This window comes from Mobula hypostoma, chromosome 9 (genome assembly GCF_963921235.1).
Source record: "Mobula hypostoma chromosome 9, sMobHyp1.1, whole genome shotgun sequence".
Classification (NCBI taxonomy): Eukaryota; Metazoa; Chordata; class Chondrichthyes; order Myliobatiformes; family Myliobatidae; genus Mobula; species Mobula hypostoma.
This window is the reverse complement of record NC_086105.1, coordinates 150,800,751-150,827,451: the sequence shown is the minus strand read 5'-3', so window position 1 is coordinate 150,827,451 and position 26,701 is coordinate 150,800,751. Positions and strand designations below refer to the sequence as shown.

The 26,701-nt window shown below is 44.6% G+C and overlaps 2 protein-coding genes across 3 annotated transcripts in view; one reads left to right on the top strand and one right to left on the bottom strand.

Annotated features, from left to right (window-relative positions):
* ift140 (intraflagellar transport 140 homolog (Chlamydomonas)) overlaps positions 1-26,701 on the top strand; it is a 225,761-nt gene that overhangs the window by 121,624 nt on the left and 77,436 nt on the right. The window lies entirely within an intron of this gene.
* tmem204 (transmembrane protein 204) overlaps positions 1-26,701 on the bottom strand; it is a 57,670-nt gene that overhangs the window by 14,837 nt on the left and 16,132 nt on the right. The window contains exons 2-3 of the mRNA XM_063059482.1: positions 25,398-26,461; positions 15,970-16,125 (exon numbers count right to left, since the gene is read on the bottom strand). Of these exons, the coding sequence (XP_062915552.1) occupies positions 15,970-16,125; positions 25,398-25,665 (424 nt within the window). The 5' untranslated portion in view covers positions 25,666-26,461. The remainder of the gene's footprint in view (positions 1-15,969; positions 16,126-25,397; positions 26,462-26,701) is intronic.

Sequence of the window (26,701 nt, the reverse complement as noted above, 5' to 3'; positions counted from 1 at the left end):
CATCCCTTGTCCCTTGTCCATTCGTCCCCCGCATCCCTCCCCCACTGATCTCCCTCCTGGCACTTATCCTTGTAAGCGGAACAAGTGCTACACATGCCCTTACACTTCCTCCCTTACCACCATTCAGGGCCCCAGACAGTCCTTCCAGGTGAGGCAACACTTCACCTGTGAGTCGGCTGGGGTGACATACTGCATCCGGTGCTCCCGCTGTGGCCCTCTATATATTGGCAAGACCCGACGCAGACTGGGAGATCGTTTTGCTGAACACCTACGCTCTGTCCGCCAGAGAAAGCAGGATCTCCCAGTGGCCACACATTTTAATTCCACATCCCATTCCCATTCTGATATGTCTATCCGCGGACTCCCCTACTGTAAAGATGAAGCCACACTCAGGTTGGAGGAACAACACCTTATATTCCGTCTGGGTAGCCTCCAACCTGATGGCATGAACATTGACTTCTCTAACTTCTGTTAATGCCCCACCTCCCCCTTGTACCCCATCTGTTATTTATTTATATACACACATTCTTTTTCTCTCTCTCCTTTTTCTCCCACTGTCCCTCTCACTATACCCCTTGCTCATCCTCTGGGGTTCTCCCCCCCCCTTTTCCTTCTCCCTGGGCCTCCTGTCTCATGATCCTCTCATATCCCTTTTGCCAATCACCTGTCCAGCTCTTGGCTCCATCCCTCCCCCTCCTGTCTTCTCCTATCATTTTGGATCTCCCCCTCCCCCTACCACTTTCAAATCTCTTACTAACTCTTCCTTCAATTAGTCCTGACGAAGGGTCACGACCCGAAACGTCGACTGTACCTCTTCCTAGAGATGCTGCCTGGCCTGCTGCATTCACCAGCAACTTTAATGTGTGTTGGTTGTAACCATCTCCTTTGTCTTGTTGACATTGAGTAAGATGTTATTTGCCTGGCTCCTGGCCTTGAGCTCTCCCACCTTCTCTCTGTAAGCCATCTGATGGTTGTTGCTGATGAGTCCCACCACTGTCATGTCTTTGGCAAACGTGACAATATGATTACTCAGGTGTTTGGCCGTGCACTTGTGTGAGCGGAGTGTATGGCAAAGGACTCAACACATAGCCCTAGCGAATACCTGTGCTGATGGTGCTGTGTCCTGACTACCTGAACTCCATTTGTTACGAAGTCCTACACCCAGTTGCAAAGTGGTGTATTTAGACCAAGCAGTAGGAGTTTGTTTACCAAGATCTAGGAAACAATAGTTTTGAAACAAGCCTCATTCTGACCACTTTGCATGAAAATAAAATCTCCTGAATTGCTGTTGCATTTATTTTATATTTATAGCCCCTAATATTATTGAGGTGTCCAGAAGCAGACACTTGCTTGTATCTGGAGATGGACTGAGGCAGATACTATGAAGGAACAATTCTGACGCATGTTGGTTAAGTAAGGAATCTAGTTTTTGATATATCATGTCTAGTCAAGCCAGCCCTTTCTCTTATTTAAGTGGACTAGAATGGTGGAGCAGACTTGTTGGGCTGTGGGTCCTAATTCTGCCCCTATGTCTTACAGCCTTATTGACTGCAAATTATATACATTTTCTCTAAACCTCAAACTGAAAGGAAAATATTAATACTAATCAAATTTAATTAATTTAAGTGGGATGTGAGGGGTGACACTGACTGCTGAAGTTTATTTTAGTTTAAAATCCAAAAAAGTGAGTGTGTGATGATCACTTAATCTCATTTCCCATCCTTTCAGAGGCAGCTCTGCATAGACTTTCCTGCCCGGGGAGGAAGCTGATAATGAATTGGAGGCAGGGACAGTTTAACTTGCAATTCGAGACCAAGATCAAGTTTCCGGTTGTGAAGAACCCGGTTTGATTTTCTGGGAAACTGTTATCGTGTGCATTTGGATGGACATTCGTGTTCCAATGCTGCCTCTCCAAAGGAAATGATTTCCATTGGCTGTTAGCATTCACTTAGAGAGGACTGGAATATAAAAGCAAGGATGTAATGCTGAGGCTTTATAAGGCATTGATCAGCATTTTGGAGTACAGTACTGTGAGCAGTTTTGGGCCCCTTACCTAAGAAAGGATGTGCTGGCATTGGAGAGGGTCCAGAGGAAGTTCACAAGAATGATCACGGGAACGAAAGGGTTAATGCTTGATGAGAGTCTGATGGCTTTGAGCCTGTACTCATTGGAGTTTAGAAGAGTGGGGGTGGTGATCTCACTGAAACCTATCAAACATTTGAAGGTCCAGATGGAGTGGGTTTGGAGAGGACGTTTCCTATAGTTGGGGAATCTAGGACTAGAGAGCACAGCCTCAGAAAGCAAGGATCCCCTTTAGAACAGAGATGAGGAAGAGTTTCTTTAGCCAGAGGGTGATAAATCTGTGGCCACAGATGGCTGTGGAGGCCAAGTCATTGAGTATATTTAAAGCGGAAGTTGATGAGTTCTTGATTAATAGGGCATCAAAGGTTACGGGGAGAAGGCAGGAGAATGATTTTGAGAGGGTTAATAAATCAGCCATGATGGAATGATAGAGCAGACACGATGGGCTGTTCGGCCTAATTCTGCTCCTGTGTATTATGGTTACCCTTTAGAAATTGAGTTAAAATAGCTCCGATCAACAAATCCATTGCAGTTTTTTTTGCCATCATGTTTCTTGGCTCATGCTGTTCAGTCCATTAGCTGTGAGTCCTTTCTGTGTTACATGTGGAGCAAAATCAAACAATAATTCAAGCCCAACATTTCTAGCATTTCTCACAAAGTGCTGAAGGAACTCAGCAGCATCAATTCAGAAACTCAGTCAGGCAACATCAAGTGAGGCTGACAGGGTAGGTTACTGGTTAGTGTAGCGTCAGTGACCCAGGTTCAATTCCACCGCTGTCTGTAAGGAGTTTGTATGTTTTCCCCATGATTGTGTGGGTTTCCCCCAGGTGCTCCGGTTTCCCTCCCAAATAGCCCTCCCTTTTTTCTATCATCCAGGTGCCCATGAGTCTTTTAAACATTGCTAATGTATCTGCCTGTTCCATACACCCACCACCCTCAGTGTTAAAAACAGCACCTCACCTTATGACATCCCCCGCTATACTTTTCCCCAATCACCTTATAATTATGGTCAGTTGTAAAAATTTGCCAGATCGTTTCCAGATATAGATACATTATCTGGAGAGCTTGCAAAGTAGAAGAGAACGGTCGCTCTGTGGTCTTTCTTTGGAATTAAAGTTCTGACTTTAATAAACAACCATAGTTTTAAATACAATTACTTATGTTCATACAAGAAATATAAGAGCAAATTCACAGCCGTTAGCAGCAGAGAACAGCACTCTAATTGTCACCTACAAGAACAATGATTCTATATCCTCCAAAATATATTTTTGTAATAAATAATGAAAACACTGGAAACACTCAACAGGTCGGGCATCATCTATGGAGGGGAATGGACAGTCCATGTTTTGGGCTAAGACCCTTCATGAAGGCCCTTTCTCATTTCCATTCTTCATTATTTTCAAATATTTTTATTTTTAATTTATTTAGAGCTACTGTGTAAAACAAACCCTTCTGGCCCACCGAGCCACTCAACCCTCCCAGCACCCTAACATTACCCTAATCACGGGACAATTTACAATGATCAAATAACTTTCTAAATTGTACATCTTTGACTGTGGGAGGAAACCAGAGCATCCGAAGGAAACCCATACAGTTCATGGGGAGAACATAGAACATAGAATAGTACAGCACAGTACAGGCCCTTCGTCCCACAATGTTGTGCTGACCCTTAAACCCTGCTTCCCGTATAACCCCCCCACCTTAAATTCCTCCATATACCTGTCTAGTGGTCTCTTAAACTTCACTAGTATATCTGCCTCCACCACTGACTCAGGCAGTGCATTCCACGCACCAACCACTCTCTGAGTAAAAAACCTTCCTCTAATATCCCCCTTGAACTTCCCACCCCTTACCTTAAAGCCATGTCCTCTTGTATTGAGCAGTGGTGCCCTGGGGAAGAGGCGCTGGCTATCCACTCTATCTATTCCTCTTATTATCTTGTACACCTCTATCATGTCTCCTCTCATCCTCCTTCTCTCCAAAGAGTAAAGCCCTAGCTCCCTTAATCTCTGATCATAATCCATACTCTCTAAACTAGGCAGCATCCTGGTAAATCTCCTCTGTACCCTTTCCAATGCTTCCACATCCTTCCTATAGTGAGGTGACCAGAACTGGACACAGTACTTCACAAGTGTGGCCTAACCAGAGTTTCATAAAGCTGCATCATTACATCGCGATTCTTAAACGCTATCCCTCGACTTATGAAAGCTAACACCCCATAAGCTTTCCCAACTACCCTATCTACCTGTGAGGCAACTTTCAGGGATCTGTGGGCATGTACCCCCAGATCCCTCTGCTCCTCCACACTACCAAGTATCCTGCCATTTACTTTGTACTCTGCCTTGGAGTTTGTCCTTCCAAAGTGTACAAATTCCCTACAAACAGCATCAGAATTGAACTCCAAGCTACAGACCACCGAGCTGTAATAGCGACGGGCTAACCACTCCGTTACCGTGGCGCCTATATTTATCGCTTTTTACCGATCATCAGCAAAACAAAAGTGTTTGGAATAACACCATTTGCTAAAGTGTTGACTACCACAGCCTGCTTACAGTGAATTCTGCTTTTGAATCTCTTGTGACAAATGAGCAGGCTGTTTGACAATAGTCCATTCTGAAAACTTCACATCTTTAGGTTCATTTAATATTCTGACCACGTTTTTCCCCTTCACTTCGGAAGTGGCTGTTTAATATAACTTTCTGTGACATTATTTTTGCAGATAACTCTCTGAGCTGCTGAGTGATTTGCACTGTTGTGGTTTATTTGCCAGCAGACTAAGCCTCAGACAAGGCTTTTTGCAGGGTTTCAAGGCTCAGCTTACGTAACAGGTAACAACAGGCATTTCCTGCCCTTGGATCAGGATATCCTGGCGCCCTCCAGTCGCTCATCACATTCTGAGCAGACACTGGGCAGCAAGTGCAAACTGGTGAGGCTAAAATTAGCAGCCTCACAGAATGGCACAGGTTTCCAGCTCTCCGATTGTCAGTGGAAATAGGAACAGTGAATAAACTTCCTTTTCATTGAGTTTTGTAAATCCATAGAGCTTCGTAGGAACTTCACTCTGGGATGTGTCTCTATTAAATCTAATGGTGTGACTGTTTTGAACCAATCGTTGGACTTTATACCCTTAGAGTCGTAGAGCACTGCAACACAGAAACAGGCTCTTCAAACCATCTCGTCTGTGCCGAAGTATTAGACCACCTAGTTCCATCGACCTGCACCAAGACCATACCCCCCCCCCATACCCAAACTTCTCTAAATATTGAAATCAAATCCACATCCACCACTTCGGCTGGGGGCTTATTCCACACTCTCAACACCCTCTGAGTGAAGAAATTCCTCCTCATGTTCCCTTTAGATATTTCACCTTTCACTCTTAACCCATGACCTCCAGTTCTAGTCTCACACAACTTCAGTGGAAAAAGCCTGCTTGTTTTTATCCTATCTATACCCCTCATAATTTTTGTATACCTCTATCGAATCACCCCTCATTCTCCTACGGTCCAGGGAATGAAGTCCGAACCTATTCGACCTTTTCCTATAACTCAGGTCCTCAAGTCCTGGCAATGTCCCTGTACATTTTCTCTGCACTCCTTTCAATCTTACTGATATCTCTCCTGCAGGGAAGTGACCGAAACAGCACGCAACACTCCAAATTAGTCCTCATCAATGCCTTATACAACTTTAACCTAACATCTAACACACACAAAATTCTGGAAGAACTCAGCAGGTCAGGCAGCAGCTATGGAAATGATTAAACAGTCGACGTTTCAGGCTGAGACCCTTCATCAGAATTGGAAAGGAAAGGGATAGTTGGGTGGGGAGGGAAAGGAGGACAAGCTAGAAGGTGATGGGTGAAGCCAGGTGGTGGGAAAAGTAAAGAGCTGGAAAGAAGGAACCTGATGGGAGACCAGAGCGGACCATAGGAGAGGGAGGAGGGGCACCAGGTGGAGGTGATAAGCAAGTGAAGAGGATGGATAAGAGGCCACAGTGGGAAATAGAACAAGAGAGAACGGGAGGCTGAAAGATAAAAAAAAAAAGGAAAAACTTAAAAATTACTAGAAGAAGAATTCAATGTTTGTGCCATCAGGTTGGAGGCTAACCTGACAGAATATACAGTGTTGCTCCTCCACCCTGAGAGTGGCCTTATCATGGCAAAGAGGATAGCACCAATGAGGTCATTAATGCAGTGCACAAAGAGTTGAGGAACATTACCAGGGAAGACTTGGAACATGGACTGTTCCACATAGCCAACAAAAAGGCAAACATGGCTGCAGTCCATGTGGGTGTCCATGTCTACCTCTTGAGTTTGGTGAAAGTATGAAGATGAAGGAGAAATTTTTGAGGGTGAGGACTAGTTCTGCCAGACAAAGGAGGATGGGGGTGGAGGGGAACTGGTTGGGTCTTTGTTGAGAAAAAAGCAGAGAGCTTTTAGGCTTTCTTGATTGGGGATAGCCAGAGGATGGTGAATACGTGGAATTCATTGCCATGGATGGCTGTGGAAGCTAAGTCAATTGAGTATATTTGAAGTGGAGGTTGATAGGTTCTTGATTAGTCAGGGCATCAAAGTTACGAAGAGAAGGCAGGAGAATGGGATTGAGAGGTATAATAAATCAGCCATGATGGGATGCTAAAGCAGAATTGATGGGCTAAATGGCCTAATTCTGCTCCTATGTCTTCTAGACCCCACAGTTCCCAGTGGGATTATGTTCAGTTGAACACACTTGATTCCAGCAACAAATCATTTGAGGTGGGTGTTCACCTCATAAAGCTGCCCTCCCCGTGACGTCCAAGTACTAGCAACACACTCAGTAACTTCATGAAGTAGATGGGGACTGCGGTGAACAATGAGAAAAATCCTCCAGTTTTTCTCAGAGGGACTTTACATTCTTCATCAAAAAAGTACATGTCAGGAGGCTGGTCTCATAGGCCAAGGGTGCTTGGAGACCAGCCAGGTCCACTGTAGGAAGAGCCTGATAGGAAGTGGTTCTAGCTGTGTCCTGTAGGTTTGCAAACCCCTGCACACTCAAAGGACAAGGAATAATTTCATGATCTTGTAAGATGTGTCTGGTTAAGCTGCAAACCTCTGTAAAACAGTTCTAACAAAACACTTCAGCACTGAGTGATTGATTCTAACGCAAAGGAGAAGGTGAGGTTTCTGTTGGCTGAGCTGTGTTACAGTGAAGGATTGTAATTCCCAAAGAAGGGCTGGAGGAAGCCTATCCTGGGGAACGAAACCAAGTGTGACTGTGAGTACTGGGGAGGATGAGGGTGTGTAGAGACCTCAAGGGATATGGGCCAGCTGACTGAGTGGGCAAGGCAGATAGAAAATCATTTGGGGACAACGTAAGGTCACTTTGGTGCCAAAAATGGAAAAGTACACTATCTCAAAAGGGTGAGAAATGAAGAAATGTCACTAGAATGTAGAAGAGTACAGCACTGGACAGGCCATTCAGCCCACGATGATGTGACGATCTTGATGCCGATTTTTACTAGATGTCCTTCTGGTGTCATCCATATCTTCCATTCTCTTGATATTGACTGAGAAACCTCTTAATCTCCTCCAGACCTCTACCCTGGTAACCCATTCCACCCGCCCACCACTCTGTGTTTTTAAAAAAAATCTTGCCCCTCTTGTCACTTTTAAATTCTTATAAGCATGTCCTCTCGTGTTTGACATTTCTACCCTAGAGAAAACATTCTCACTGTCTACCCTATCTATGCCTCTCAAACTATTAAAACCCTCACTCTACTTCTGACAAACCCCCTCTGTGGGGATAGTGCAGGAAAGTGGGGCGATAGTGGAAAGTGGGCCACAATCTTGATGAATAACCCAGCGGGCCTGAAGGGCAGATGTCCAGTGGCTGCTCCTAATCCTTGTATTAATGTGCAATCAATGGTTGTCTGTACTTGCAGCCATCCGTGCCAGCAGATCCCTGAGCCCTGGCTCCACGAGACTAAAATTCGATTGGAGAAGTCAGAGGCCTGTTGTCTGCTTGAAGGCCCAGAGGCCTGTTCTGTGGTTAGAGAGCTGTCTGTGAGGATGGGTGGGTGACATGGTTGTAAGGGGTTTGTTTTGCAGTTTGTTCTTTTCTGTGTTGTCTGCCGAACAAGTTAGTGCTGCAATTTGTGACGACACTTGCGGCTACTCCCAGCACATCATTAGGTTGTGTTCATTATTAACGCAAACAGCACATTTCACTGTATGTTTCGATTTACATGTTTTAAATAAATCTGAATCTAACTCATCAAATAGAATCATAGCATAGAAACAGACCATTCAGCCTATCTAGTCCATGCTGACCTGTTCTTTTGTCGAATCCTATCAACTTGCACCAGGACTATAGCCCTCCAACCCCTCCTATCCATGTACCTATCCAAACTTCTCTTAAATGTTGAAATCGAACCTGTATCTACCACTTCCATATTCACACCACCCTCTGAATGAAGTTCCCCCTCATGTTACCTTTTTAAAAAATAGGCATTCACCCTTAACCCGTGACCTCCAGTTCTAGTCTCAGCCAACCTCAGTGGAAAAAGCCTGCCTGTTCCTATACAGTAGCTCAATGACCCCTCTGGTGTTGTGGTGAGAACTCACTGTATGTTGCTGCAACAGCATCAAGTGGTATTCTGGTAAGGAAGTTGTAAGTCAAAATGACAAGTTCTAGGCAAAAGAAAATGACTGAAGGAATTTCCTCACCTGTCCATCAGAGAGGTCCCAGACGCTCAAGCTGTAATAGCATCGCACTAGCCGCGGTACCATGGTAGCGTAGTGGTTAGCCCGACGTTATTGCAGTCAGGGTGTCAGAATTGGGAGTTCATCTGTAAGGAAGTCAGTATATCCTCCTCTGACTGCATGGGTTATCTCCGGGTGCTCTGGTTTCCTCCCACAGTCCAAAGACGTACCGGTTAGTAGGTTAATTGGTCACTGTGTGTAGTCCCGTGATTAGTCCAGGGTTAAATCGTGGGTTCCTGGGCAGCACAGTTCAAAGGGCCAGAAGGACCTATTCTGTGCAGTATCTCTAAATAAATAACTGTCTGTGAAAACTGCAGGAATAGTCTTTTTGCAGGTAGATAGATTTTGCCACCAGCCCAGAGTACTTGGCCTCACCCTACAAGGCTATTAATGCTGTTAGTATGAATACGCCCTGTGTGTGCACCCTGTTAGTACGAATACACCCTGTTAGTATGAATACGCCCTGTGTGTGCACCCTGTTAGTACGAATACGCCCTGTTAGTATAAATACACCCTGTTAGTACGAATACGCCCTGTGTGTGCACCCTGTTAGTATGAATACGCCCTGTTAGTACGAATACGCCCTGTTAGTACGAATACGCCCTGTTAGTACGAATACGCCCTGTTAGTACGAATACGTCCTGTTAGTACGAATACGCCCTGTTAGTACGAATACGCCCTGTTAATACGAATACGCCCTGTTAGTACGAATACGCCCTGTGTGTGCACCCTGTTAGTATGAATACGCCCTGTTAGTACGAATACGCCCTGTTAGTACGAATACGCCCTGTTAGTACGAATACGCCCTGTTAATACGAATACGCCCTGTTAGTACGAATACGCCCTGTGTGTGCACCCTGTTAGTATGAATACGCCCTGTTAGTACGAATACGCCCTGTTAGTACGAATACGTCCTGTTAGTACGAATACACCCTGTTAGTACGAATACGCCCTGTTAGTACGAATACGCCCTGTTAGTATGAATACGCCCTGTGTGTGCACCCTGTTAGTATAAATACGCCCTGTTAGTATGAATACACCCTGTTAGTACGAATACGCCCTGTGTGTGCACCCTGTTAGTATAAATACGCCCTGTTAGTACGAATACGCCCTGTGTGTGCACCCTGTTAGTATAAATATACCCTGTTAGTACAAATACACCCTGTTAGTATAAATACGCCCTGTTAGTATAAATACGCCCTGTTAGTATGAATACGCCCTGTTAGTACGAATACGCCCTGTTAGTATGAATACACCCTGTTAGTACGAATACGCCCTGTTAGTATGAATACACCCTGTTAGTATGAATACGCCCTGTGTGTGCACCCTGTTAGTATAAATATACCCTGTTAGTACAAATACACCGTTAGTATAAATACGCCCTGTTAGTATAAATACGCCCTGTTAGTACGAATACGCCGTTAGTATGAATACGCCCTGTTAGTACGAATACACCCTGTTAGTACGAATACGCCCTGTTAGTATGAATACGCCCTGTGTGTGCACCCTGTTAGTATGAATACGCCCTGTTAGTATGAATACACCCTGTTAGTATGAATACGCCCTGTTAGTACGAATACACCCTGTTCGTATGAATACGCCCTGTTAGTACGAATACACCCTGTTAGTATGAATACGCCCTGTTAGTATGAATACGCCCTGTTAGTATGAATACGCCCTGTGTGTGCACCCTGTTAGTATGAATACATCCTGTTAGTACGAATACACCCTGTTAGTATGAATACACCCTGTTAGTACGAATACACCCTGTTAGTACGAATACACCCTGTTAGTACGAATATGCCCTGTTAGTACGAATACGCCCTGTTAGTACGAATACGCCCTGTTAGTACGAATACACCCTGTGTGTGCACCCTGTTAGTATGAATACGCCCTGTTAGTATGAATACACCCTGTTAGTACGAATACGCCCTGTTAGTACGAATACGCCCTGTTAGTACGAATACACCCTGTCTGTGCACCCTGTTAGTACGAATACGCCCTGTTAGTATGAATACACCCTGTTAGTACGAATACGCCCTGTTAGTACGAATACGCCCTGTTAGTACGAATACGCCCTGTTCGTACGAATACGCCCTGTTCGTACGAATACGCCCTGTTAGTACGAATACGCCCTGTTAGTACGAATACGCCCTGTTAGTACGAATACGCCCTGTTAGTATGAATACGCCCTGTGTGTGCACCCTGTTAGTACGAATACACCCTGTTAGTACGAATACACCCTGTTAGTACGAATACGCCCTGTTAGTACGAATACGCCCTGTTAGTACGAATACGCCCTGTTAGTACGAATACACCCTGTGTGTGCACCCTGTTAGTATGAATACGCCCTGTTAGTATGAATACACCCTGTTAGTACGAATACGCCCTGTTAGTACGAATACGCCCTGTTAGTACGAATACGCCCTGTTAGTATGAATACACCCTGTTAGTACGAATACGCCCTGTTAGTACGAATACGCCCTGTTAGTACGAATACGCCCTGTTAGTACGAATACACCCTGTGTGTGCACCCTGTTAGTATGAATACGCCCTGTTAGTATGAATACGCCCTGTTAGTACGAATACACCCTGTTAGTACGAATACACCCTGTTAGTACGAATACGCCCTGTTAGTACGAATACACCCTGTTAGTATGAATACGCCCTGTTAGTACGAATACACCCTGTGTGTGCACCCTGTTAGTATGAATACGCCCTGTTAGTATGAATACACCCTGTTAGTACGAATACACCCTGTGTGTGCACCCTGTTAGTATAAATACGCCCTGTTAGTATGAATACACCCTGTTAGTATGAATACGCCCTGTTAGTATGAATACGCCCTGTTAGTATGAATACACCCTGTTAGTATGAATACGCCCTGTTAGTATGAATACACCCTGTGTGTGCACCCTGTTAGTATAAATACACCCTGTTAGTACGAATACACCCTGTTAGTATGAATACGCCCTGTTAGTATGAATACACCCTGTTAGTACGAATACACTCTGTGTGTGCACCCTGTTAGTATGAATACGCCCTGTTAGTATGAATACACCCTGTTAGTATGAATACGCCCTTAGTATGAATACACCCTGTTAGTACGAATACACCCTGTGTGTGCACCCTGTTAGTATGAATACGCCCTGTTAGTACGAATACGCCCTGTTAGTACGAATACACCCTGTGTGTGCACCCTGTTAGTATGAATACGCCCTGTTAGTACGAATACGCCCTGTTAGTACGAATACGCCCTGTTAGTACGAATACACCCTGTGTGTGCACCCTGTTAGTACGAATACGCCCTGTTAGTACGAATACGCCCTGTTAGTACGAATACGCCCTGTTAGTACGAATACACCCTGTTAGTACGAATACACCCTGTGTGTGCACCCTGTTAGTATGAATACGCCCTGTTAGTACGAATACACCCTGTTAGTATGAATACGTCCTGTGTGCAGGAAGTCTGACCAGGCTGCACTCATTGCTGATGCTTCCCATTCAAGTCTCCCAATTCTGTAAATAAGTCTAACTGCAACAAAACAATAAATTTCATGACATATGTAATTGATAATAAACCTGATTCTAACTAAGTGGCAGGAAATGCCCCGGTGACTATTCAACAATGATTGTAGGTTGTATCCTGTAGCTTCAGTGTATATTGTAAAAACATTAGTATTTGTACATGATTTGCTGACTTAATTTTCCCCCTCCTCCATCCACACACCTTCCTCCTCATCTGGACTGACCTATCGCCCGCCAGCTTGTACTCTTTCCTACCCCCACTCCACCCCATATTCTTATTCTGGCTTCTGCCCCCTTACTTTCCAGTCCTGATGAAGAGTCTTGGCCTGAAGCATCAACTGTTTATTACCCTCCATTGATGCTGCCTGACCTGCTGAGTTCCTCCAGCATTTTGTGTGTGTTGCTCTGGATTTCCTGATCTGCAGATTCTCTTGTGTTTAAGAATTTTATAAATAGATTTTAGTAGGGAAAAAATGATGAAAAGCATGTTTAAGCATCCCAGCCAATTTCTGATGGATGCAAATTCACCAGAAAATGATGCAAACCAAGTTAGACCTGATTTGTATTTTTATGGGTGCTAATTTCTAGCTGCAGTGTGCAACTCCAGGTTGTCACAGCTACTTTCTCAAGAGTTTGCATCAGTGAGCCACTGTTCCGTTTACGTTTTACCTTAATTCTGATCTAGTCACTGCCTCAGGTATTAATAGAATTGAACTGAATTTATTTAAATCTTACATCCATCCCACACTGTGAGGGAGTAACACAATGTGCAGACATGTGAATTTATAGGTCTAATGGCTTGTAGAAAGAAGCTGTCCTGTAGCCTGTTGGTCCTGGCCTACATGCTGTGGTACCATTTGCCGGCTGGAGGCAGCTGACAGGGTTTTTGGTTGGGGTGAATGGTGACCCCAATGATCTTCTCGGCCTCCTTTATGCTCCTGCTGCTATAAATATCCTCAATGGAGGGAAGTTCACATGCACAGATAATCTGCACTGGGCTGTTGATACCGCTCTCTGCAGTTGTACCTTTAGGAACTTGCCCATGTTCCCAGTTCCAGGGTGCTGTGGTAGCTCAATGGACCGAATGGCCTATTTCTGCTCCTGTGTCTTATGGTTCTCCAGTGGTGTAATAACTATCCATCCTGTAGTCTTGTGCACTCTGTACACGAGTGATGTTGCAACAGTACAGCCAAGGAATTGATTGTGGACTTCAGGAAGGGGAACTCGAGGGACCACATACCAATCGTCATCAAGGGGTCAGTGGTGGAAAGGGTGAGTTGTTTCAAGTTCCTGGGTGCCCCAGCGTGTTAATGCAATTACAAAGAAAGCATGACAGTGTCTTGCAGGCATTCACAGGAAAATAAAATACAAGAGAATTTATGATAAACTGTACATAAACAAAGATTGACAGCCAATGTGCATAAGAAGATAAATTGTGTAAATAAAAAAGATAAATAATATTGAGAAGATGAGTTGCAGAGTCTGTGAAAGTGAGTCTGTAGCTTGGGAAACCATTTCAGATTTAAGGTGAGTGTCATTATTCACGCTGGTTCAGAAACCTGATGGTTGAAGGGTAATTACTGTCGCTGAACCTGCTGATGTGGGACCTCAGATTCCTGTACCTCCCTCCTGATGGCAGCATGAGAAGAAAACATAGTACCTATACCCCTAGTTCTCTGTTTTGCAGCGCTGTCCAGGGCCCTCCCATTTACTTTGAAAGCTCTGTGCTCGTTTAACTTACACCTCGAACTTACCCAAGTTAAAACCCATCTGACATTTTTTTGGTGTCCCCCCCCCCCCGTTGATTTGGATGTTATTGTAACTATAGATAGCCCTCTCCACTGACCATTCTAACAGCAATCTTGGTGTCATCTACAAACTACATATCATGAACACAAGAAATTCTTCAGAAGCTAGAAATGTTGAGGACACACACACACACACAAATTGCTGGAGGAACTCAGCAAGTCAGGCATCATCTATGGTCTTGGCCCAAAACATCGACTGTTTATTCTCCTCCATAGATGCTGCCTGATTTGCTGAGTTCCTCCAGCATGTTGTGTGTGTTAACCAACTGCATACAGTTTGTGGCCGTTGAGCAAGGGGAAAGGACACATAAAGCCGAATAGTTCATGCTGATTGGGATATGGTACTGAGCTAGCCTAAGCGGTCCAGCCTAACCCCAGCTTTATGTTTCAAACAGATTAAACATCAGACCCAATCTGACACCAACGTAAATTCAGCGGCCACTTTATTAGGCACACCTGTACACCTGCTTGCTTATGCAAATATCCAATCATCTGGCAGCAACTTAATCCATACAGACATGGTCAAAGAGGTTCAGTTGTTGTTCAGACCAAACATCAGCACGGGGAAAAATGTGAACTTTGACCATGAAATGATAGTTGGTGACAGGTGAGGTGGTTTGAGTATATCAGAACCTGCTGATCTCCTGGGATTTTTACGCACAACAGTCACTAGAATTTGCAGAGTATGGTGCAAAAAACAGAAACATCCAGTGAGCACCAGTCCTTTGTGTGAAAATGTCCTGTTGACAGAGAGATCAGAGGAGAATAGCCAGACTAGTTCAAGCTGATAGGAGGGTGACAGTGACTCAGATAACGACAGTGGTGTGCAGAAGAGCCTGCATAACACACAGCATGTTGAACCTTGAAGTGGATGGGTTACAGCAGCAGATGGCCACACCTCCTGTACTTAATAAAGTGGCCACTGAGTGTACTTAGTCAGGCCTTTGTTGGCTTTGGGCAGGTACCGAGGCTCTGTTTCTCATTTACAATGTGGAAGTGACATTTCCATCAGTGTGCTGTTGAAGTGAATCTGGCTGATGGTTTGGTGTGAACTCACTACATAATTACAAAGCAAGTATCTGCAAGGCTATGGGAAAGTAGCGGGGAACTGGGATAAATCTTGACCTGGAATGTCGACCATCCATTTCCCTCTGTCGATACTGCCTGACCCACTGAGTTCCTCCAGTGCTTTGTGTGTTGCTTCAAACACATGACTCGATGATTGTTGACCTCTGTGAGATTTAATTAACTCATAATAATAAGTTTATTTATAGAGCAGTTTTCACAGACAATGTAGTTCAAAGTATGTTACAATGGGATAAAAGTACAAACATGAAAATAACATGGAAAAATATAAAAATAAACATGAAAATAAAAGACAGAAAGATGTTAGTTAAAAGCAAGGTTAAATAAATAGGTTTTGAGCTGGTGTTTAAAGTGTCAACTGAGTCTGCATCCCTTATAGATTTAGGTATTGAATTCCTCAGTTTAGGAACATAATTCAAAAAAGCTGATCCACCAGTTCTCTTTTGAGGAAGATTGTTTAAATTTAAGAGACTGGCAATTGAAGACCTGAGAGTTCATGCAGGATTATAAAACAAAAATGATTCTGTGATGTACTCTGTTCCCAGACCATTAAGTGCTTTAAAAACAAGTCAGAGAATTTTAAAATCAATTCTAAAAAAATGCAAGAGTATCTAACCGGATCGAAACAAAGGCTGGTAAGCCCAAAGCCCTGCTGAAGTGACCACACAAGTAGTATGCAGGCTTCAGATGTTTGTGTGTCTCAGTCTGGTTAAATAGAGTGTTACTTACTGGACAGCTGAAACAGAGCAGCAATGGCTTCCTCCCACCACTGTGAATCTCGAGTGATAAGGGGGAGTTCCATCAGTCCGAGTAGGAAGATGAGCTGGCCGGCGGTCAGAGCCACTGTGGCAATCAGGTTACAGGCTCGCATCATGTCAAACTGAACTGCAGGAGAGCAAGATAGTGTGGTTAACCTCTGGGTCTAAGTGCAGTCCATTCCCATCGTATGTCGCCTTTTCAAACAGCATTAGTGAAATTAGACATAGAAGAATAAATATCAAAAAATCTGCAGCAAATTGTAGAATAATTGCAAAGGATGACTCTTGAGATTCCTTGGACCTTCATTGCCTTTGGCCATCTGAGGAAAACAATGTGTGAAGATTAAGATTTTCACAGTAGTGTAGCGGTTAGTGCAACACTATTACAGCTTGGGCGTCGGAGTTTTTAAGTTCAATCCTGGTGTCCTCTGTAAGGAATTTGTATGTTCTCCCCTTGGAATATGTGGGTTTCCTCTGGGTGCTTTGGTTTCCTCCCACAGTCCAAAGACATTCAGTTTAGTAGGTTAATTGGTCATTGTTAATTGTCCCATGATTAGGCTAGAGTTAAATCAGTAGTTTGTTGGCGGCGCCGCTCAAAGGGCCGAAAGGGGCCTTAATTACCCTGTATCTCTAAATAAAATAAAATTTAAAAATAAATAAAACCTCCAACCTGGCATAAAGCTCCTGATTCAGTGATCCCTGCACTGTCCCCGAGACTCTCTCTGGGGAAAATATGTAATATCCCCACTTACTGTTGGCAGTCCCAGAGAGGAGACGGAACAGTAACTGCGTGTCTGGGCGGGAGGGAGGGAGGAAAGGGGCTTGTTTCGTTGTTGTTGCATGTATTGTTCTGCTGAACATTTGATGTCCATGTGATGAATTACTCTCAATCTGAGATCTGATTAGATTTATTATCACATGTTTGTTCAAGATTCAAGATTGTTTAACGTCATTTACAGTACACAGTTGTAAAGGAGAACAAAATAGTTGTTACTCTGAATCCGATACAGCACAAAAAAAAGATGAAGAACACAATAATAATGAAAACACAATAAATATAAGTACATAAGATGACTTATATACAGAGATTGATTGTATGTCCATAAAGTGGCACTAGACATTAGGGTGTCTGTAAATAAGGTGACTCTGACAGGAAATGATAAAGTAGTGGTGGTTGTGAGTGTGGAGGGGTGGGTTTGTGGGTGAAGGGGTTGATTAGCCTTACTGCTCTGGGAAAGTAACTGTTTTTATTGAGTCTAGTGGTCCTGAAATACAGTAAAATCTATCATTTGCATTTATGACCAAGTCAGTCCGAAGATGTGCTGAGGACAGCTCATGTTGTCACACATTCTGGCGCCAACATGGCATGCTTATGACGTTCAGCAGAGCAACACACAGCCAATGTACAAAACCGAGACAACAATAGCAAAATAAACCCCTTCCTAGCCCCCAGTTGGGGGTCATCTGTCCTCCTCCTCGGGACCCGCTGACCGTGGCCCTTGACTTCATTCTCAGCACCTCTGCCCTCTGGGATTGCTGCAGTGTCGATGGCACTGAGAAGATGGAGTCCGTTTGTCGGAAGCACACAGAAACCCATTGCAAATGATGGAAGAAACTCATTGCCTTCTAAACAGTTCACCAGCCAGACAGCTATATCCCGAGTGCAGTGGAGTTTGTCAGTCTATTTAGATTTATCAGTAACTGTAGCGGTCACAGAAATGGAGAGTAAGATCTTTTGAAATGGTTACATCACCAGTTGGCATGGAGGGGTCACTGCAGAGGTTCAAAAAAGCTGGAAAAAATTGTAAACTCAGCCGGCTCCTTTATGGGCACTGGCCTCTCCAGCATTGAGGACATCTTCAAAAGGCAGTGCCCTTATCTCATTGCTACCACCAGGGAGGAGATACTACTACTACTATGTCGACTCAGGCCGAGGGGGCCGGCATCGGGCAAATTCAGAGGAGATACAGGAGTGTGAAAACATACACTCGATATTTCAGCAACAACTCCTTCCCCTCCACCATCAGAGTTCGAATGGACAGTGAACCTCTCTATTCACTACTCCCTTCCCTCTATTTTTGCACTAGTTATTTAATTTAAAGTTTTAATATATGCTTAATGTAATTTATAGTTTTTTGTTATTACGTATGCAAACTACTGCTACTGCAAAGCACCATATTGTGAGACATCTGCCAGTGATATTAAACCTGATTCTGATTCATCCGCAGTCCTCAGGGATTGCTGAAGGAGATGATTGTGAGAAAATGTGTTCAGTTTGGTAGTGAGTTGTATGAAATATTCACATGGTATAATGCTTTAATCGGACAGATGAATTGTACTTGCCTTGATAACTCCATATTCACAAGCTGTAAAGATGATTAAGCCTCAATTTTCAGCAGAAGTTTGGGGCTCTTCTTCACCACCATCACTGCCTTCCCCTTCCCCCATCAATGAATAGTGCCACTATTTCAGTGATCACCTTCCTGAAGAATAATGCTACTGAGAATTTTGTAACTCACACCCTGATGGTTAAAGATGTAAGATCGGTACAACTTCCTGGGCTGAAAGTACTGTGTTGTTCTATATTCTAATGTTTCACAGACCATACCGAACCTGAGACTTATAACAGCATTGCGAATTTTGTGACACATAGAACATATAGAACATAGAATAGTACAGCACAATACAGGCCCTTCAGCCCACCATGTTGTGCCGACCCTCAAACCTTGCCTCCCATATGGAAGATGTGGAATCGATATGGGTAGAGCTGCGTAACACTAAGGGGCAGAAGACGCTGGTGGGAGTTGTGTACAGGCCACCTAACAGTAGTAGTGAGGTCGGAGATGGTATTAAACAGGAAATTAGAAATGTGTGCAATAAAGGAACAGCAGTTATAATGGGTGACTTCAATCTACATGTAGACTGGGTGAACCAAATTGGTAAAGGTGCTGAGGAAGAGGATTTCTTGGAATGTATGCGGGATGGTTTTTTGAACCAACATGTCGAGGAACCAACTAGAGAGCAGGCTATTCTGGACTGGGTTTTGAGCAATGAGGAAGGGTTAATTAGCGATCTTGTCGTGAGAGGCCCCTTGGGTAAGAGTGACCATAATATGGTGGAATTCTTCATTAAGATGGAGAGTGACATAGTTAATTCAGAAACAAAGGTTCTGAACTTAAAGAGGGGTAACTTTGAAGGTATGAGACGTGAATTAGCTAAGATAGACTGGCAAATGACACTTAAAGGATTGACGGTGGATATGCAATGGCAAGCATTTAAAGGTTGCATGGATGAACTACAACAATTGTTCATCCCAGTTTGGCAAAAGAATAAATCAAGGAAGGTAGTGCACCCGTGGCTGACAAGGGAAATTAGGGATAGTATCAATTCCAAAGAAGAAGCAAACAAATTAGCCAGAGAAAGTGGCTCACCTGAGGACTGGGAGAAATTCAGAGTTCAGCAGAGGAGGACAAAGGGCTTAATTAGGAAGGGGAAAAAAGATTATGAGAGAACACTGGCAGGGAACATAAAAACAGACTGTAAAAGCTTTTATAGATATGTAGAAAGGAAAAGACTGGTAAAGACAAATGTAGGTCCCCTGCAGACAGAAACAGGTGAATTGATTATGGGGAGCAAGGACATGGCAGACCAATTGAATAATTACTTTGGTTCTGTCTTCACTAAGGAGGACATAAATAATCTTCCAGAAATAGTAAGGGACAGAGGGTCCAGTGAGATGGAGGAACTGAGCGAAATACGTGTTAGTAGGGAAGTGGTGTTAGGTAAATTGAAGGGATTGAAGGCAGATAAATCCCCAGGGCCAGATGGTCTGCATCCTAGAGTGCTTAAGGAAGTAGCCCAAGAAATAGTGGATGCATTAGTGATAATTTTTCAAAACTCGTTAGATTCTGGGCTAGTTCCTGAGGATTGGAGGGTGGCTAATGTAACCCCACTTTTTAAAAAAGGAGGGAGAGAGAAACCGGGGAATTATAGACTGGTTAGCCTAACGTCGGTGGTGGGGAAACTGCTGGAGTCAGTTATCAAGGATGTGATAACAGCACATTTGGAAAGCGGTGAAATGATCGGACAAAGTCAGCATGGATTTGTGAAAGGAAAATCATGTTTGACGAATCTCATAGAATTTTTTGAGGATGTAACTAGTAGAGTGGATAGGGGAGAACCAGTGGATGTGGTATATTTGGATTTTCAAAAGGCTTTTGACAAGGTCCCACACAGGAGATTAGTGTGCAAACTTAAAGCACACGGTATTGGGGGTAAGGTATTGGTGTGGGTGGAGAATTGGTTAGCAGACAGGAAGCAAAGAGTGGGAATAAACGGGACCTTTTCAGAATGGCAGGCAGTGACTAGTGGGGTACCGCAAGGCTCAGTGCTGGGACCCCAGTTGTTTACAATATATATTAATGACTTGGATGAGGGAATTAAATGCAGCATCTCCAAGTTTGCGGATGACACGAAGCTGGGTGGCAGTGTTAGCAGTGAAGAGGATGCTAAGAGGATGCAGGGTGACTTGGATAGGTTGGGTGAGTGGGCAAATTCATGGCAGATGCAAATTAATGTGGATAAATGTGAAGTTATCCACTTTGGTGGCAAAAATAGGAAAACAGATTATTATCTGAATGGTGGCCGATTAGGAAAAGGGGAGGTGCAACGAGACCTGGGTGTCATTATACACCAGTCATTGAAAGTGGGCATGCAGGTACAGCAGGCGGTGAAAAAGGCGAATGGTATGCTGGCATTTATAGCGAGAGGATTCGAGTACAGGAGCAGGGAGGTACTACTGCAGTTGTACAAGGCCTTGGTGAGACCACACCTGGAGTATTGTGTGCAGTTTTGGTCCCCTAATCTGAGGAAAGACATCTTTGCCATAGAGGAAGTACAAAGAAGGTTCACCAGATTGATTCCTGGGATGGCAGGACTTTCATATGAAGAAAGACTGGATGAACTAGGCTTGTACTCGTTGGAATTTAGAAGATTGAGGGGGGATCTGATTGAAACGTATAAGATCCTAAAGGGATTGGATAGGCTAGATGCAGGAAGATTGTTCCCGATGTTGGGGAAGTCCAGAACGAGGGGCCACCGTTGGAGGATAGAGGGGAAGCCTTTTAGGACCGAGATTAGGAAAAACTTCTTCACACAGAGAGTGGTGAATCTGTGGAATTCTCTGCCACAGGAAACAGTTGAGGCCAGTTCATTGGCTATATTTAAGAGGGAGTTAGATATGGCCCTTGTGGCTACGGGGGTCAGGGGGTATGGAGGGAAGGCTGGGGCGGGGTTCTGAGTTGGATGATCAGCCATGATCATAATAAATGGCGGTGCAGGCTCGAAGGGCCGAATGGCCTACTCCTGCACCTATTTTCTATGTTTCTATATAAGCCCCCAACTTAAATTCCTCCATATACCTGTCCAGTAGTCTCTTAAACTTCACTAGTATATCTGCCTCCACCACTGACTCAGGCAGTGCATTCCACGCACCAACCACTCTCTGAGTAAAAAACCTTCCTCCAATATCCCCCTTGGACTTCCCACCCCTTACCTTAAAGCCATGTCCTCTTGTATTGAGCAGTGGTGCCCTGGGGAAGAGGCGCTGGCTGTCCACTCTATCTCTTCCTCTTAATATCTTGTACACCTCTATCATGTCTCCTCTCATCCTCCTTCTCTCCAAAGAATAAAGCCCCAGCTCCCTTAATCTCTGATCATAATCCATACTCTCAAAACCAGGCAGCATCCTGGTAAATCTCCTCTGTACCCTTTCCAATGCTTCCACATCCTTCCTATAGTAAGGTGACCAGAACTGGACACAGTACTCCAAGTGTGGCCTAACCAGAGTTTTATAGAGCTGCATCATTACATCGCGACTCTTAAACTCTATCCCTCGACTTATGAAAGCCAACACCCCATAAGCTTTCTTAACTACCCTATCCACGAGGCAACTTTCAGGGATCTGTGGACATGTACCCCCATATCCCTCTGCTCCTCCACACTACCAAGTATCCTGCCATTTACTTTGTACTCTGCCTTGGAGTTTGTCCTTCCAAAATGTACCACCTCACACTTCTCCAGGCTGAACTCCATCTGCCACTTCTCAGCCCATTTCTGCATCCTATCAATGTCTCTCTGCAATCTTTGACAATCCTCTGCAATCTTTGACAATCCTCTACACTACCTACAACACCACCAACCTTTGTGTCGTCTGCAAACTTACCAACCCACCCTTCTACCCCAACATCCAGGTCGTTAATAAAAATCACAAAAAGTAGAGGTCCCAGAACAGATCCTTGTGGGACACCACTAGTCACAATCCTCCAATCTGAATGTACTCCCTCCACCACCACCCTCTGCTTTCTGCAGGCGAGCCAATTCTGAATCCACCTGGACAAACTTCCCTGGATCCCATGCCTTCTGACTTTCTGAATAAGCCTACCGTGTGGAACCTTGTGAAATGCCTTACTAAAATCCATATAGATCACACCCACTGCACTACCCTCATCTATATGCCTGGTCACCTTCTCAAAGAACTCTATCAAACTTGTTAGACACGATCTGCCCTTCACAAAGCCATGCTGACTGTCCCTGATCAGACCATGATTCTCTAAATGCCTATAGATCCTATCTCTAAGAATCTTTTCCAACAGCTTTCCCACCACAGACGTAAGGCTCACTAGTCTATAATTACCCGGACTATCCCTACTACCTTTTTTGAACAAGGGGACAACATTCGCCTCCCTCCAATCCTTCGGTACCATTCCCGTGGACAACGAGGACATAAAGATCCTAGCCAGAGGCTCAGCAATCTCTTCTCTCGCCTCGTGGAGCAGCCTGGGGAATATTCCGTCAGGCCCCGGGGACTTATCTGTCCTAATGTATTTTAACAACTCCAACACCTCCTCTCCCTTAATATCAACATGCTCCAGAACATCAACCTCACTCATATTGTCCTCACCATCATCAAGTTCCCTCTCATTGGTGAATACCGAAGAGAAGTATGCATTGAGGACCTCGCTCACTTCCACAGCCTCCAGGCACATCTTCCCACCTTTACCTCTAATTGGTCCTATCTTCACTCCTGTCATTCCTTTTTTTTCTTCACATAATTGAAGAATGCCTTGGGGTTTTCCTTTACTCTACTCGCCAAGGCCTTCTCATGCCCCCTTCTTGCTCTTCTCAGCCCCTTCTTAAGCTCCTTTCTTGCTACCCTATATTCCTCAATAGACCCATCTGATCCTTGCTTCCTAAACCTCATGTATGCTGCCCTCTTCCACCTGACTAGCTTCTCCACCTCACTTGTCACCCATGGTTCCTTCACCCTACCATTCTTTATCTTCCTCATGGGACAAATTTATCCCTAACATCCTGCAAGAGATCCCTAAACATCGACCACATGTCCATAGTACATTTCCCTGCAAAAACATCATCCCAATTCACACCCGCAAGTTCTAGCCTTATAGCCTCATAATTTGCCCTTCCCCAATTAAAAATTTTCCTGTCCTCTCTGATTCTATCCTTTTCCATGATAATGTTAAAGGTCAGGGAGCGGTGGTCACTATCCCCCATATGCTTACCCACTGAGAGATCTGTGACCTGACCCAGTTCATTACCTAATACTAGATGTAGTATGGCATTCTCCCTGGTCGGCCTGTCCACATACTGTGACAGGAATCTGTCCTGGACACACTTAAGAAACTCTGCCCCCTCTAAACCCTTGGAACTAATCAGGTGCCAATCAATATTAGGGAAGTTAAAGTCACCCATGATAACAACCCTGTTATTTTTGCACCTTTCCAAAATCTTCCTCCCAATCTGCTCCTCTGTATCTCTGCTGCTACCAGGGGGCCTATAGAATACCCCCAATAGAGTAACTGCTCCCTTCTTGTACCTGACTTCCACCCATATTGACTCAAAAGAGGATCCTGCTACATTACCCATCCTTTCTGTAGCTGTAATAGTATCCCTGACCAGTAATGCCCCCCCTCCTCCCCTTTTTCCGCCCTCTCTATCCCTTTTAAAGCACTGAAATCCAGGAATATTGAGAATCCATTCCTGCCCTGGAGCCAGCCAAGGCTCTGTAATGGCCACTACATCATAATTCCGTGTATGTATCCAAGCTGTCGGTTCATCTCCTTTGTTCCTGAAGCTTCTTGCATTGAGGTACACACATTTCAACCGTTCTACCTTACTGTCTTTACACCGTTTATTCTGCTTCTCTTTCCTCAAAGCCTCTTTATATGCCAGATCTAGCTTTACTCCATGCACTGCTTTCACTGCTCTATCGCTCCGGGTCCCATCCCCCTTGCAAATTAGTTTAAACCCTCCCGAACCATGCTAGCAAACCTACCTGCAAGGATATTGCCCCCTCCCCCCCCCCCCCGAGTTCAGGTGCGACCCATCCAATCTGTACAGGTCCCACCTTCCCCAGAAGAGATCCCAATGATCCAAAAATCTAAATCCCTGCTCCCTGCACCAACTCCTCAGCCATGCATTCAACTGCCATCTCCTCTGATTCTTACCATCACTGTCGTGTAGCACTGGCAGCAATCCTGAGAACGCCACCCTTGAGGTCCTGTTCTTCAGTCTTCTGCCTAGTTCCTGAAACTCACACTTCAGGACCTCATCCCTCTTCCTGCCTATGTTGTTGGTCCCAACATGTATCATGACCTCTGGTTGCTTTCCCTCTCGTACCAGGATGTCGTGCACCCGGTCAGAGACATCCCGGACCCTGGCACCCGGGAGGCAACAAACCATGCGGGTGTCCTTCTCACGTCCACAAAATCTCCTGTCTGCTCCCCTGACTATAGAGTCTCCAATGACGACAGCTCTCCTCTTCTCAGTCCCACCCTTCTGCACCACCGGGTCAGACTCAGTGCCGGAGGCCCTACCACCGTGGCTCACACCTGGTCGGTAGTCCCCGCCAACAGTATCCAGGACGGTAAACATTATTCAGGGGAATGGCGATAGGGGTGCTCTACACTACTTGTCTGCTCACCTTCGCTTTCCCCCCTCTGACTGTCACCCAACGACCTGCTTCCGACAGCCTAGGTGATAGACCTTGATAGTTATAGATTGGATGTTTCATAGACCATACCTAACCTGAGACTTAAAACAGCATTGCGAATTTTGTAACACAGACCCTGATAGTTAAAGACTTGACGTTTCACAGACTAAACCTAACCTGAGACTTGCAACAGCATTGCGAATTTTGTAACACAGACCTTGATAGTTATAGATTTGATGTTTCATGGACCATACCTAACCTTCAACTTGAGGTACTAGACTGTCCATCATTTCCCCAAGTGAAGGAACAGGAATCTCATACCCTCCCAAGCCATTAGGAACAGTAATGGGATCTTACCCCTGTGCTAGATAAGAGGTTTATAGACTTACGTTTAACTGTGTTCCGAGATTCTTGAAATCCAGGGTGCTCTGACCCCCAGCTTAAATTCTCACACTCGCGTTCCAGCGTTTGTTCATGCCTCACTGACGCTTTCCCTTTCTCGCTCCCGTAGCACATCTTCCACAGACCAACACTGCGCTTTCTCCCATCCTCCAGGGCCTGATACACCCAGTTTGGAGTGATGGCTGCTGCATTGTTAAGAATCAGGGACAGGAGAGCCACTGCTACAGCAGTCACCACCAGCTTTTGAACAGCCATGCCTGCTTCCTCACCCCGGCTCCAAGACGCTCTTGTTACCCACAGAGCACAAGAGAGCCTCTTTTGTTTCCACACAAAACACTCATGTGCGTTGGAAATGCGGGAGTACCTAGAGCTACTTGAGAGCTGCTAGGGGAGTCGAGCATTCATTGTTACCTCCCCAGTGTCCTCAGAATCCAAGTAATTTGCGTTTTTGCTAAGCTTATCCACCCTCCTGTGCCTTCTCGACCGGAGGTGCGGCAATGATAAGCTGCCTTGTATGCAGGTCCATCCCTTATGATGAAGATGTGAGTTCTCCAACTGATGAGCCTTCAATAAAGCCAGAGGGATCACTCGTGCTGTCCTCAAGTAGCACACCTGTCTGTTGTGTGGTTAAAAGGCAGATTGCCTTAATACCCCAAGCAGGTTTGCAGAAATAATCTTTGTTTAAGTCAGACTATTAACAGCCACAGCACTCCTGATCAAATGGTTAGGCAGATATTGGCCATCTTGTTGAAATAGACTTCTTATTTCGACTGTGACACGATCTTAACATAACTGATAAGGTACCAAGGAGAAAAAGACGCTTTCTGGAAGCTAGGAGGAAACTGTTGTTTTTCTAACTCTGTTGCCGAGTTTCTGGGCGTAACTGTCTGCAACAAACATTCAGCACTGCAACTTCACAGTCAAACATTAACAGGATGTGTTTCCTCTAAGGAAGGGACCCGGACGACAATCAAAGCAGTGTTTCCAGCTCTTGGCTCAAATAACTGGGAAACGGGAATTTCTTCTGTGTTCTTCTATCCGGACAAGGTCACTGTGAAGGAAATGAGGAATGTCACCAAACCAGTACATGGGGTTCTGCCTTAACATGCTGCAATCTTTGACAAATGCAACTTTTAGATTCAATGGTGCTTAGTAATTGGCTCAAGTAATCATTTGTCCATTTGCAGAGCTGCAAACTCTGCAGTTCTGTCATTTTGTAATCTGCCCATATTGCACATACTGTATCGTCTAACTGTACCTTGTTATCTTTATGAATATTTATTCCTCTCTC